Genomic DNA, 14,061 nt, shown 5'->3' on the forward strand with positions numbered 1-14,061 from the left:
AGGTCCAGTCGCCCTGGCCCGGAGCTCCTCGGATGCAAGCACCACTAGGGGTCTGCCCAGCCTGGTTAAGCGTCCAGATAACGTCAGGAACGATGGGGGTACTGATAACTTTAGAACTCTAACCGAACGATGCACCATACATAAATAGACTATTATTAGCTTAATAGAATACGTCCAACTCGACGGTATAGTGCCAAACTATGACTATTCAACTATTAATCTACACGATATCTCAATGCCTATTCTGAGGCCAAGTAGACCTTACTACACCACACGTGCATCGTGGGTGAGGCTTCGCGTCTGTCACTCTGTTGGAGGGTAAAGAACTGGACTAAAAAGGAAGTTCTACTTTACTTGCGCCATATATATATGCGCTATGAACAAATAGTACCATTCGTATTTCGCCAGACATATTCCTGCGCGGAACCGGGGCTTGCCACGACATGTTGGGCGGCACGATTGAACTTGAACCTAGGGGTATGGCAACCTGGCGCCAGGTTCTCGTCCAATGGTAGAATGAAACTATTATGGGCTGTTTAGTAGACTAAAGGGATATTCAGTGCATATTGTACAAGGAATATACAGGGGATATCAAACGATATACAAATACAATTAAATATATATATATAAATAAATATATATATTCGGTTTAATCTGATCCTTCACAACACATACATTTTAGTATAATTTGTAGCGTATGTCTAAAGAGGTCAACTTTGTTTTCCTTAATTGTATCTCACCAATCTCGTACCCTATTACAACCCCTCATGAAACATTGTGAGGCTTAGGGGAGAGTAGGGTAAGATGAGCCAGTGTTTAAGTTGACCCACGGAAAAGTGGTTAGCAAAAATAATTGTAATGAGTTGTGCTCATATTGTTTCCATTTGTCTAGTATCACACCAGTCATGTCTAGCCTCTATATTCCCAAACGCCCTTAAGGCATTTGAGGTGTATGAAAAATACCATACAATAGATAAGAGCAACCCGTGTAAGCATATTATGACTGGTGAGTAATTTTTCTTTGGAATATTTTGATTACATGTGAGAGAGCTCTGTCCCATAGATCAGTCACATGACGCCTCTAGTTTGAAGTGTCTGCTGCGCTGTCCATGGTGCTGAAACCTGTTGTTTCAACTCACTTAAATTGATGCAGTAGATTTAGAATATGGATGATCCTATATTTACTTTACATAATGCAAATTGTGCAACATAAATTGTACAACATTTTGGAGCATGTTCTACAGGTTTCAACAATGTGTTTTCCTACTATATTTTCTATGTACAGAAGATTTAGTTGGTGGTTGAATTCCTTTGTATCTGCAGGCATTTGTCTTTGGAATAGGCTCTTGGAATATACTGCAATCTCATTCTGTATCACATGGTGTCAGTGTAATCTTAATATAAAGATCCTGGCAGAGCTGTTTGTCATTGGCTACACGTGGGTCCACCCCTTTATGGTTTAGCTACTTCTGCATTGGCAAAATCATTTGCGAGCCGCGCGCTTACGTCTGTATCATAGCCTACCTGTCTTACATTACTGCATTTTTGGAAAGGCGAGGGAACATCTAGTTATTTTATTATGATGGATCATGTGCACTTCATAATTATGTTGTAGTTCCTGTGGATTTCTACCGTTTTCGTTGTCTGGCTCGTCATGGAACAAAGAGTGCGCGAGGCGCGGAGAGAACGACGGCAGTGGGTCGTGTTCATGGTTGCTTTGTTGCTTTTGTGGGATGGAGCTCTGGCTCAGATACGATATTCCATCTTCGAGGAAGTAAAAGAAGGAACCGTCGTTGGGAATGTAGCTAAGGACTTGGGACTCGATCTGAGTGGCTTAAAGGGGAGAGGATTTCGAATCGTGTCGGGTTCCACGGATTCTCCATTCCATGTGAATCAGAATGATGGAGTCTTGTACGTCAGTAAAAAGGTGGATCGAGAGGAGGTTTGCGAGAGGAGCAGTACGTGTTTGATCAACCTGAAAATGGTTCTAGAGAACCCACTGGAGATCCACTATGTCACAGTGGAGGTGCTGGATATAAACGACCACTCTCCTAGTTTCCCCGAGAAAGAAAAACGATTGGAAATCTCTGAATCCACGTTGCCAGGGGCGAGATTTCAACTGAAACCGGCACGAGATTTTGATGGTGGTATATTTTCCGTTCAGCAATATAAGCTCAGTCAAAATGAACATTTCCGTTTAGAGGTGAAAGATAAGGGGGAAGATGGGAAAATTCCAATATTAGTTTTACAAAAGGCTTTAGACAGAGAGTCTAGCGGGAGACACACGTTAGTGCTTACTGCAGTTGATGGGGGCAAACCCCCACGATCAGGAAATATGAAAATGATTGTGGATGTGTTGGATGTAAACGATAACACACCTGTTTTCTCAAAAGATGTTTATTCGGTGCTGCTAAATGAAAATTCAAACATAGGCACGAAAGTGATACAGGTAAATGCAACTGATTTGGATGACGGTTCAAATGGAGAAGTGGTTTTCTCATTTGGGAACAGCGTGAGTGATAGATTATTCAAACTGTTTGATATCAACCCAGTAACCGGTGAAATTGTTGTGAAGGGTCAAATAGATTATGAGGACAAAGACAAATATGAAATTGAAATCCAAGCCTCTGACAAAGGCACAGCACCCCTTGTTACCGAAAAAAGCGTAAACATAAAAATAGTTGATGTAAATGACAACGCACCTGAAATTGAGGTGACGTCATTTTCCAGCGCCATCCCCGAAGATTCCAGACCTGGAACCACAGTGGCTCATATTAGTGTCAATGACCTGGACTCTGGTCTCAATGGAAAAGTAATTTGTTCTATTAGTGAAGAAGGTCCTTTCACTTTGACACCTTCTTTACAAGACAACATGTATTCTTTAGTAACTAAGTCAGCGCTGGATAGAGAGAAACAATCCATGTATGTTATAACAATATATGCCAAGGACGCAGGTCAGCCAGCACTGTCATCTGAAAAGACTATAACTGTTGTTGTATCAGATGTGAATGATAACATACCAGAGTTTTCACTGAGTCCCTATACTTTCTATGTGACTGAGAATAACACACCAGGAGCCTCTGTGTTTTCAGTGAGGGCCTCTGATCGTGACGAGGGTGATAATGCTCTGATATCATATCATATCCTGAGAGATGGAGGTGAAGATAACAAACTAGCCTCTTTTCTTAATGTTAACTCTGAAAACGGGGACATTTTGGCGCTGAAAAGTTTTGACTTTGAAACTTTGAAAAAGTTCCAATTCCAAGTTGTTGCCACAGACTCTGGAACTCCACCACTAAGCAGCAACGTCACAGTGAACGTGTTCATTCTGGATCAGAACGACAACGCTCCAGTCATCTTGTATCCAGTCAACACTAACGGTTCTGCTGAAGGTGTGGAGGAGATTCCCCGCAATGTGAACGCAGGCCATTTGGTGGCTAAAGTGAGAGCCTATGACGCTGATATAGGATATAACGGCTGGTTATTGTTCTCACTGCAGGAAGTTAGTGACCACAGTCTCTTTGGTTTGGACCGCTATACAGGACAGATAAGAACACTTCGCTCCTTCACAGAGACAGACCAGGCTGAGCAGAAACTGGTCATACTGGTCAAAGACAATGGCAACGTTTCACTGTCAGCAACAGCTACTGTGATGGTCAACGCTGTGGAGCCCAAAGAGGCGTTTGCAGCTTCTGATGTTAAAAGTGCAGCAAAAGACGAGGAGGAGAACAATGTGACATTTTATCTGATGATAACTTTGGGCTCAGTTTCAACACTTTTTCTCATCAGTATCATCGTGTTGATTGTAATGCAGTGCTCCAAAACCACAGACTGTTCCTCCAAGTATTTACAAGACGTGAATTACGACGGGACACTGTGCCACAGCATCCAGTACAGATCTGGAGACAAACGCTACATGTTAGTTGGACCCAGAATGAGTATAGGTTCTACTATAGTCCCGGGCAGCAATGGAAATACTCTAGTGGTCCCTGACAGGAGGCGGGCGTCTGGAGAGGTAAGAGGCCTTTAACATCAGTCCTTGTTTCCTTCTTTCATTGTTTTTATTTATAACCTGTAACCTCCTTGATCTCACAGACTGTAACAAGGCAGAGCTTCTGTCAGTAACATGTTAGTATAATGTCTGAGTAACAGTTTGTTTGGCTTCTTTCAGTAAACAGTGTCCACACTGTGGCATGGCAATGCCATGCAGTTTGTTGCTGTCCGTGGTGCTATGTTTTTATCCACCAGGACCCTCATTGCCAGCGTTTTTGTGTTAAAAATGTATGCAGTTAATCTACAATAGTGTTTTTTCCTTTTTTCCATTTGTATGGCAACTGTATATGGTATATTAAAATGGGAGGAAGGTTGGCATTGTACCTGATAATAATATGCATACATTTTAGTATAATTTGTAGCGTATGTCTAAAGAGGTCAACTTTGTTTTGCTTAATTGTATCTCACCAATCTCGTACCCTATTACAACCCCTCATGACACATTGTGAGGCTTAGGGGAGAGTGGGGTAAGATGAGCCAGTGTTTAAGTTGACTCACGGAAAAGTGGTTAGCAAAAATAATTGTAATGAGTTGTGCTCATATTGTTTCCATTTTTCTAGTATCACACCAGTCATGTCTAGCCTCTATATTCCCAAACGCCCTTAAGGCATTTGAGGTGTACGAAAAATACCATACAATAGATAAGAGCAAACAGTGTAAGCATATTATGACTGGTGAGTAATTTTTCTTTGGAATATTTTGATTACATGTGAGAGAGCTCCGTCCCATAGATCAGTCACATGACGCCTCTAGTTTGAAGTGTCTGCTGCGCTGTCCATGGTGCTGAAACCTGTTGTTTCAACGCACTTAAATTGATGCAGTAGATTTAGAATATGGATGATCCTATCTTTACTTTACATAATGCAAATTGTGGAACATAAATTGTACAACATTTTGGAGCATGTTCTACAGGTTTCAACAATGTGTTTTCCTACTATATTTTCTATGTACAGAAGATTTAGTTGGGGTTGAATTCCTTTGTATCTGCAGGCATTTGTCTTTGGAATAGGCTCTTGGAATATACTGCAATCTCATTCTGTATCACATGGTGTCAGTGTAATCTTAATATAAAGATCCTGGCAGAGCTGTTTGTCATTGGCTACACGTGGGTCCACCCCTTTATGGTTTAGCTACTTCTGCATTGGCAAAATCATTTGCGAGCGCGTGCTTACGTCTGTATCATAGCCTACCTGTCTTACATTACTGCATTTTTGGAAAGGCGAGGGAACATCTGCTTATTTAACTATGATGGATCATGTGCACTTCATAATTATGTTGTAGTTCCTGTGGATTTCTACCGTTTTCGTTGTCTGGCTCGTCATGGAACAAAGAGTGCGCGAGGCGCGGAGAGAACGACGGCAGTGGGTCGTGTTCATGGTTGCTTTGTTGCTTTTGTGGGATGGAGCTTTGGCTCAGATACGATATTCCATCTCCGAGGAAGTAAAAGAAGGAACCGTCGTTGGGAATGTAGCTAAGGACTTGGGACTCGATCTGAGTGGCTTAAAGGGGAGAGGATTTCGAATCGTGTCGGGTTCCACGGATTCTCCTTTCCATGTGAATCAGAATGATGGAGTCTTGTACGTCAGTAAAAAGGTGGATCGAGAGGAGGTTTGCGAAGGGAGCAGCGCATGTTTGATCAACCTGAAAACGGTTCTAGAGAACCCACTGGAGATCCACTATGTCACAGTGGAGGTGCTGGATATAAACGACCACTCTCCTAGTTTCCCAGAGAAAGAAAAGCGATTGGAAATCTCTGAATCCACGTTGCCAGGGACGCGATTTCAGTTCAAAGCGGCACGAGATTTTGATGGTGGTATATTTTCCATCCAGCAATATAAGCTCAGTCAAAATGAACATTTCCGTTTAGAGGTGAAAGATAAGGGGGAAGATGGGAAAATTCCAATATTAGTTTTACAAAAGGCTTTAGACAGGGAGTCTAGCGGGAGACACACGTTAGTGCTTACTGCAGTTGATGGGGGCAAACCCCCACGATCAGGAAATATGAAAATTCTTGTGGATGTGTTGGATGTAAACGATAATGCACCTGTTTTCTCAAAAGATGTTTATTCGGTGCTGCTAAATGAAAATTCAAACATAGGCACGAAAGTGATACAGGTAAATGCAACTGATTTGGATGATGGTCCAAACGGAGAGGTCGTTTTCTCCTTTGGGAGGAGTGTGAATGATAGATTATTCAAACTGTTTGATATCAACCCAGTAACCGGTGAAATTGTTGTCAAAGGCCTTATTGATTATGAGATCAAAGACAAATATGAAATCGAAATACAAGCCTCTGATAAAGGCTTAGTGCCACTCACTACAGAAAAAAGCGTAAATATAAAGATAGTAGATTTAAATGACAATGCACCTGAAATTGAGGTGACATCATTTTCCAGCGCCATCCCTGAGGATTCCAGACCTGGAACCACAGTGGCTCATATTAGTGTCAACGACCTGGACTCTGGTCTCAATGGAAAAGTAATTTGTTCTATTAGTGAGGACCAGTGTTGTGCTAGTTACTGAAAAATAGTAACTCAGTTACTTTACTAGTTACTTCATTTCAAAGTAACTTCGTTACTGTACTAGTTACTTACACCCAAAAGTAATGAGTTACTGTGAAAAGTAACTATTTAGTTATTTAAAAAAAAATTAAAAAAATAAATTGCTCAAGTCCCATGCCCCATATACTCAAAATCGGTTGATCAACTTGACAGTTTCCATTCACATCACCGAACTCTGCTAAGCAATGTGGTCTAGAGCGTTTCATTATATATTCCCTCCCCGCTGTATGTATATTTCTCTCCCACCCACCCACCCCCTCCTAATGTACAGTCCCCTCCCCATCATATGTATATACTCTGTCAGGATCTAGGGGTAACAGTACTGTATATTTGAATACCGCTTATGTCACAAATGTATCAGTACTAAATACCTATATGTCCCTATGCCATAAATGTCATGTATGTTGTGTATGTCATAAATGTCTATATGAATTGAAAATGGGGGACCCTGATGGAAACAAGACAAACGTCTTTCTCAGGTCTGCATCCCCTTAACAATTGTATGTATTGAGCCGTACTGTATTGTACCCATTCTGCAATCTGTTAAATAAAGTTTTCATTCATTCATTCATTCATTCATCCATTCATTAATTCATTCATAACCATCTTGCAGCGTTGTTATCAAAGCATTGCAACGTTAGAATAGTTAGGATATCAATTGTGCATGAAAGGACTATATTTATATTGTTTGATTAGTATTATGAGATTCCCTGGCAGATTTCGTCAAAATCCGTTGATCTTGAGTTTCAGTGAACACATTGCACTCACCGTCACCAGTCTGCGGTGGTCGAGATGTAACGTTAGTCCAGTTGACTCCAGCAGCCCTTCAAACATGTTCTTTATCTCGTTTCCATGTTGTATATTAATTATCTCTCCAAGTAGTTGCTAAATGGTTTGTTAGTTCGTTATTATTACTGCGTTCTTATTATGTAGATTCATAGCGAGCGTCCTCTTGTTGTTTACTGTAGAGAGCGCCTATTTCTTTCAGAACGTCAGTGGCCAATCAGAAGTGCGAAACCAGAATGAGGCTACGGAAAGAAATAATAATAATAATAATACTTCGTTTTATATAGCGCCTTTCAGTCTACAGTAAACAAAACAAACGCAGGCGAAATAAGGACGCTCGCTATGAATCTACATAAAAAGAACGCAGTAACGAACTAACAAACCATTCAGTAACGTAAGTAGCGTTACTGAATTTCAAAAGTAATGCGTTAGAGTACTAGTTGCGGCAAAAAGTAACTTCGTTTCTGTAACGCGTTACTTTGTAACGCGTTAGTCCCAACACTGGTGAGGACGTTCTTTTCACTTTGACACCATCTTTACAAGACAACATGTATTCTTTAGTAACCAAGTCAACACTGGATAGAGAAATACAGTCCATGTATGTTATAACAATAGTTGCTAAAGACGCAGGTCAGCCAGCCTTGTCATCTGAAAAGACAATAACTGTTGTTGTATCAGATGTGAATGATAACAGACCAGAGTTTTCACTGAGTCCCTATACTTTCTATGTGACTGAGAATAACACACCAGGAGCCTCTGTGTTTTCAGTGAGGGCCTCTGATCGTGACGAGGGTGATAATGCTCTGATATCATATCATATTCTGAGAGATGGAGGTGAAGATAATAAAATAACCTCGTTTTTAAATATAAACTCAGAAAATGGCGACATATTGCCGCTAAAAGGTTTTGACTTTGAGACTTTGAAAAAGTTCCAATTCCAAGTTGTTGCCACAGACTCTGGAACTCCGCCACTAAGCAGCAACGTCACAGTGAACGTGTTCATTCTGGATCAGAACGACAACGCTCCAGTCATCTTGTATCCAGTCAACACTAACGGTTCTGCTGAAGGTGTGGAGGAGATTCCCCGCAATGTGAACGCGGGCCATTTGGTGGCTAAAGTGAGAGCCTATGACGCTGATATAGGATATAACGGCTGGTTATTATTCTCACTGCAGGAAGTTAGTGACCACAGTCTCTTTGGTTTGGACCGCTATACAGGACAGATAAGAACACTGCGCTCCTTCACAGAGACAGACGAGGCTGAGCAGAAACTGGTCATACTGGTCAAAGACAATGGCAACGTTTCACTGTCAGCAACAGCTACTGTGATGGTCAACGCTGTGGAGCCCAAAGAGGCTTTTGCAGCTTCTGATGTTAAAAGTGCAGCAAAAGACGAGGAGGAGAACAATGTGACATTTTATCTGATGATAACTTTGGGCTCAGTTTCAACACTTTTTCTCATCAGTATCATCGTGTTGATTGTAATGCAGTGCTCCAAAACCACAGACTGTTCCTCCAAGTATTTACAAGACGTGAATTACGACGGGACACTGTGCCACAGCATCCAGTACAGATCTGGAGACAAACGCTACATGTTAGTTGGACCCAGAATGAGTATAGGTTCTACTATAGTCCCGGGCAGCAATGGAAATACTCTAGTGGTCCCTGACAGGAGGCGAGCGTCTGGAGAGGTAAGAGGCCTTTAACATCAGTCCTCGTTTCCTTCTTTCATTGTTTTTATTTATAACCTGTTACCTCCTTGATCTCACCCACTGTAACAAGCAGAGCTTCTGTCAGTAACATGTTAGTATAATGTCTGATCAACAGTGTGATTGGCTTCTTTCAGTAAACAGTTGCCACACTGTGGTAATGCAGAGTCAATGCAGTTTGTCGCTGTCCGTGGTGGTGAAATGTTATTTTCCACCAGGACCCTCATTGGCAGCGTCTTTGTGTTAATGAAAGCAGTTAATCTACAATAGTGTTTTTTTTTACCCTTTCTATTTGTATGGCAGCTGTATATGATATATCAAAAGGGGAGGATGGTTGGCATTGTACCTGATAATAACATGCATACATTTATTATATTTTGTAGCGTATGCTTAATTGTATCTCACCAATCTTGCACTGTTGTTCTTGCTGGTCTGCTTTTCCTTTGGTCAACCACATGTTTATAATCTACTTTTACAAGAAAGGTTAGGGTTAATGTCACGTTTATATCACATCAGGCAATGTATTTATTTAGATTGAATATTTGTTTTCACCTGAGAGGGCGCCAACCCATGTATGAATTATCATCATGTGTACATGTTGTCATTCAAGTTGCTGTCCATGGTGCTGAAACTTGATTGGCCTTCTAACTGGCTTTGCTTTCCTTCAGGGATGCTGTATGATGGGCAAACCATAGCAGTGATTTAAAGCAACTTGTTAGACAGTCAGCTATACAGTACAATAGTACACATGTTCAAACCTGAGCATGGATTGTTTCAAAGCTTCAAAGCTTTTTATAATGGTATTCTTCTCACCCAAAAAGTGTAATGTGCTGTTGAATCACATGGTGTCACTGCATGCTATCTTTTTAGAAACTATGCTCTGTCCAATAGCCTTCCGTCATCACCTTCTTTCATGGCCGCCCCCTTTTCCACCAGTTTGATGTTTCGGCAGAGGAACAGTCATTTGGAGCGTGCGTTTGGCATAGCCTATCATATCTGGGATACAACCTATCATATCTCCATTTTTGATTTCTGGCATACCTCTGGACATGGCTCACCTTTTGTTACGCTCTTGGATACAATGAGCAACGTATCCTTTATGATTCAGTTATAGTGTTGGTGGAATATTCTGTATCACTTCCACGTCATGGAACAAAGAGGACAGGAGCCCTGGAGGGAGCGTCGAGCGTGGGTCGCCGTCGTGGTTGTGTTGGATCTCTTGTGGACCGGAGCTTCAGCGCAGATAAGATACACTGTACCCGAGGAGGTTGTAGAGGGAACTGTCGTTGGGAATATCGCCAAGGACCTGGGACTAGATAAGAGCACGCTGAAAGAGAGGGGGTATCGTATCGTGGCTGGCGCGACTGAGCCCCTCTTTCGGGTGAATCAAAACGACGGTATATTATACGTCAATAGGAAGATAGACAGAGAGGAGGTTTGCGAACGGAGCAGTACGTGTTCGATCAACCTGAAAACGGTTCTAGAGAACCCACTGGAGATCCACTATGTGGCGGTGGAGGTGCTCGACGTGAACGACCACTCTCCCAGTTTCCCAGAGAAAGAGAATAGGCTTGATATCTCAGAGTCCGCATTACCGGGAGCACGATTTCCGCTCCAAGCTGCGCGCGACCCAGACGGTGGTCAGTTCTCCGTGCAGCAGTATAAACTAAGCCAAAACGATAATTTCCGGGTTGACGTTAAAGATAGAGGAGAGGACCGCAAGGTGCCATTTCTGGTTCTAATGAAACAGTTGGATAGAGAAGCCACCAGACAACACAGGCTTCTCCTCACCGCCATCGACGGAGGAAGGCCAGCGAAGTCTGGCACTATAGAGATAGTAATCGACATTATCGATGTTAATGACAACTCTCCCGTTTTCACTAAAGAGGTATATTCTGCCACTGTAAGGGAAAACGTGCCCGCTGGCACTTTAGTGATTCAGGTAAATGCGACTGACTTAGATGAGGGTGGAAACAGTGAGATACGATATTCATTTGGAGAGCATGTAGATTTGAAATTGATGGATCTATTTAGTGTCGATCCAATCACGGGAGAAATCAAAGTTATAGGTCTGATCGATTTCGAAAAAGGTAAGAGTTATGAAATTGATATACAGGCATCTGACAAAGGACAGGTTCCTTTAACAACTGACAAAAGTGTAAAGATAACTGTAGTGGATGTGAATGATAATGTACCTGAGATAGAAGTGACGTCATTTTCCAACTCCGTCCCCGAGGACTCAAGAACTGGAACCACTGTGGCCTTGATCAGTGTCAACGATCTAGACTCAGGCCTCAACGGGAAAGTGATCTGCATGATCAAAGAAGATGTTCCATTTACATTATCCCCATCGTTACAAGATAACATGTACGCTGTGGTCACCAAGTCTCCGTTAGACAGAGAACAGGTGACTCAATATAATGTGACAATAGTTGCTAAAGACGCAGGTCAGCTAGCACTGTCATCTGAAAAGACAATAACTGTTGTTGTATCAGATGTGAATGATAACAGACCAGAGTTTTCACTGAGTCCCTATACTTTCTATGTGACTGAGAATAACTCACCAGGAGCCTCTGTGTTTTCAGTGAGGGCCTCTGATCGTGACGAGGGTGATAATGCTCTGATATCATATCATATTCTGAGAGATGGAGGTGAAGATAACAAACTAGCTTCTTTTCTTAACATTAACTCTGAAAACGGTGACATATTGGCGCTAAAAAGTTTTGACTTTGAAACTTTGAAAAAGTTCCAATTCCAAGTTGTTGCCACAGACTCTGGAACTCCACCACTAAGCAGCAACGTCACAGTGAACGTGTTCATTCTGGATCAGAACGACAACGCTCCAGTCATCTTGTATCCAGTCAACACTAACGGTTCTGCTGAAGGTGTGGAGGAGATTCCCCGCAATGTGAACGCAGGCCATTTGGTGGCTAAAGTGAGAGCCTATGACGCTGATATAGGATATAACGGCTGGTTATTATTCTCACTGCAGGAAGTTAGTGACCACAGTCTCTTTGGTTTGGACCGCTATACAGGACAGATAAGAACACTTCGCTCCTTCACAGAGACAGACGAGGCTGAGCAGAAACTGGTCATACTGGTCAAAGACAATGGCAACGTTTCACTGTCAGCAACAGCTACTGTGATGGTCAACGCTGTGGAGCCCAAAGAGGCGTTTGCAGCTTCTGATGTTAAAAGTGCAGCAAAAGACGAGGAGGAGAACAATGTGACATTTTATCTGATGATAACTTTGGGCTCAGTTTCAACACTTTTTCTCATCAGTATCATCGTGTTGATTGTAATGCAGTGCTCCAAAACCACAGACTGTTCCTCCAAGTATTTACAAGACGTGAATTACGACGGGACACTGTGCCACAGCATCCAGTACAGATCTGGAGACAAACGCTACATGTTAGTTGGACCCAGAATGAGTATAGGTTCTACTATAGTCCCGGGCAGCAATGGAAATACTCTAGTGGTCCCTGACAGGAGGCGGGCGTCTGGAGAGGTAAGAGGCCTTTAACATCAGTCCTTGTTTCCTTCTTTTATTGTTTTTATTTATAACCTGTTACCTCCTTGATCTCACTGTAACAAGGCAGAGCTTCTGTCAGTAACATGTTAGTATAATGTCTGAGCAACAGTTTTTTTTTTTTTTTTTTTTTTTTTTATTATTGCAAAACAAAACTTATTAAAAGTCAGTACTCAACACACAATGTATAATGAAACTTTCAGTAAAGGTGGTTAAAATATATGCAAGTACAGAAACAGGATAAAACAAAAATAGTCAATAATAACATTTTAACCGTATACAGTGTATATCCAGCGAAGTTACAATTATATAAATGTTAGTATATAATATACCCCTAATACCTATTTTCTAAAACCCTACACACATATGCTCCAGCTCAAACCCCCCCCCTCCCGGACCCCCTCTTGGATAGTACCTCCATTATCCCTCACTCCTAACCAGACACCACCATTATAGGCTAGCTTTTATTCTCTCCACCACTTCTAACCACATTGACATTTTGGATTCATTGAGCCCCAGAATTCTTGCTGTAGATATTTCTTGATATATCACATCGAGATATGTAAGAAACCACACTTTCCGGCACATTTTTTCCGGTTGAAACCAACGTGATGCGATCAGTTTTTTAGCTACTGTGATACCCGATAAAACCAATCTTTTTAGTTGTGGATTCACTGCAAACTCAAAAACATCATTCAATAGCAATACCGCAGGGTGTACAGGTATATTCCAAAATACGAGTATTGATAATTGTTGGGACACATCTTTCCAGAATGCCTTAACTGGTGGGCAGTCCCAATACATGTGCATAAATGTTCCTTCGTCCCCATTTGTACATTGGGAGCATTTGGAGTCTTGTATAAGCCCCATTTTGCACAGCCTTATAGGAGTCAAGTATGTCCTGTGAATATAGTTCAGATTGATTTGTTGATGATCCGGGTTCCTTGATGTAAGTCGGACATTTGCCCAGGCTCCTTGCCAATCAAAGTCATTTTCCAGGTCTGGTATATCCCTCCTCCAGACATTGTCTAGTTGAAGGGTTTCATACGAGGACGTTAGTAATTGATAATAAAAACCTGATACAAAACCTCCCAATGTATCTCTTTCATAGAAACATTTGTGGTATCTGTGGTGTTCAATTGGTATGTGTAATGGAACACCGTGAGATCTCATACAAAGTCGTAACTGTATGTAAAAAAGCCATGTGGACTCGGTGAGGTTAAACTTTATGCATATTTCGACATAACTACAGAGGCCCTTGTTATTAAAAATATCCCCTAATGAGTGTATGCCTCTTTCTTCCCATATAGGGAATCTTATAGGTCGTTTTCCCATTAAGAGAGCATTGTTATTGAATATGGGAGTGTGATTATGCCATACTTGAGGGTTAGGAAATTTCCTTTGTGTTTCCCGCCATGTCCTG

At 41.7% G+C, this 14,061-nt stretch overlaps 2 protein-coding genes across 2 annotated transcripts; both read left to right on the forward strand.

The window, feature by feature from the left end:
- Positions 1–1,654: 1,654 nt before the first annotated feature.
- On the forward strand, positions 1,655–9,106 carry LOC311242442 (protocadherin alpha-8-like; the record flags this gene model as incomplete). Its single annotated transcript, XM_084331405.1, has 2 exons — positions 1,655–4,015; positions 8,999–9,106. The coding sequence occupies 2 exons, from the start codon at positions 1,655–1,657 to the stop codon at positions 9,104–9,106; spliced, it is 2,469 nt and encodes an 822-aa protein (XP_084187531.1).
- A 1,150-nt stretch (positions 9,107–10,256) lies between these two features.
- Positions 10,257–12,632, forward strand: LOC311242332 (protocadherin alpha-3-like; the record flags this gene model as incomplete). Its single annotated transcript, XM_084331280.1, has 1 exon — positions 10,257–12,632. One exon carries the CDS (start codon positions 10,257–10,259, stop codon positions 12,630–12,632), a length of 2,376 nt encoding a protein of 791 aa, XP_084187406.1.
- Positions 12,633–14,061: the final 1,429 nt, after the last annotated feature.

Source organism: Notolepis coatsorum (genome assembly GCF_963971535.1).
Source record: "Notolepis coatsorum genome assembly, chromosome: 16".
Taxonomy (NCBI): Eukaryota; Metazoa; Chordata; class Actinopteri; order Aulopiformes; family Paralepididae; genus Notolepis; species Notolepis coatsorum.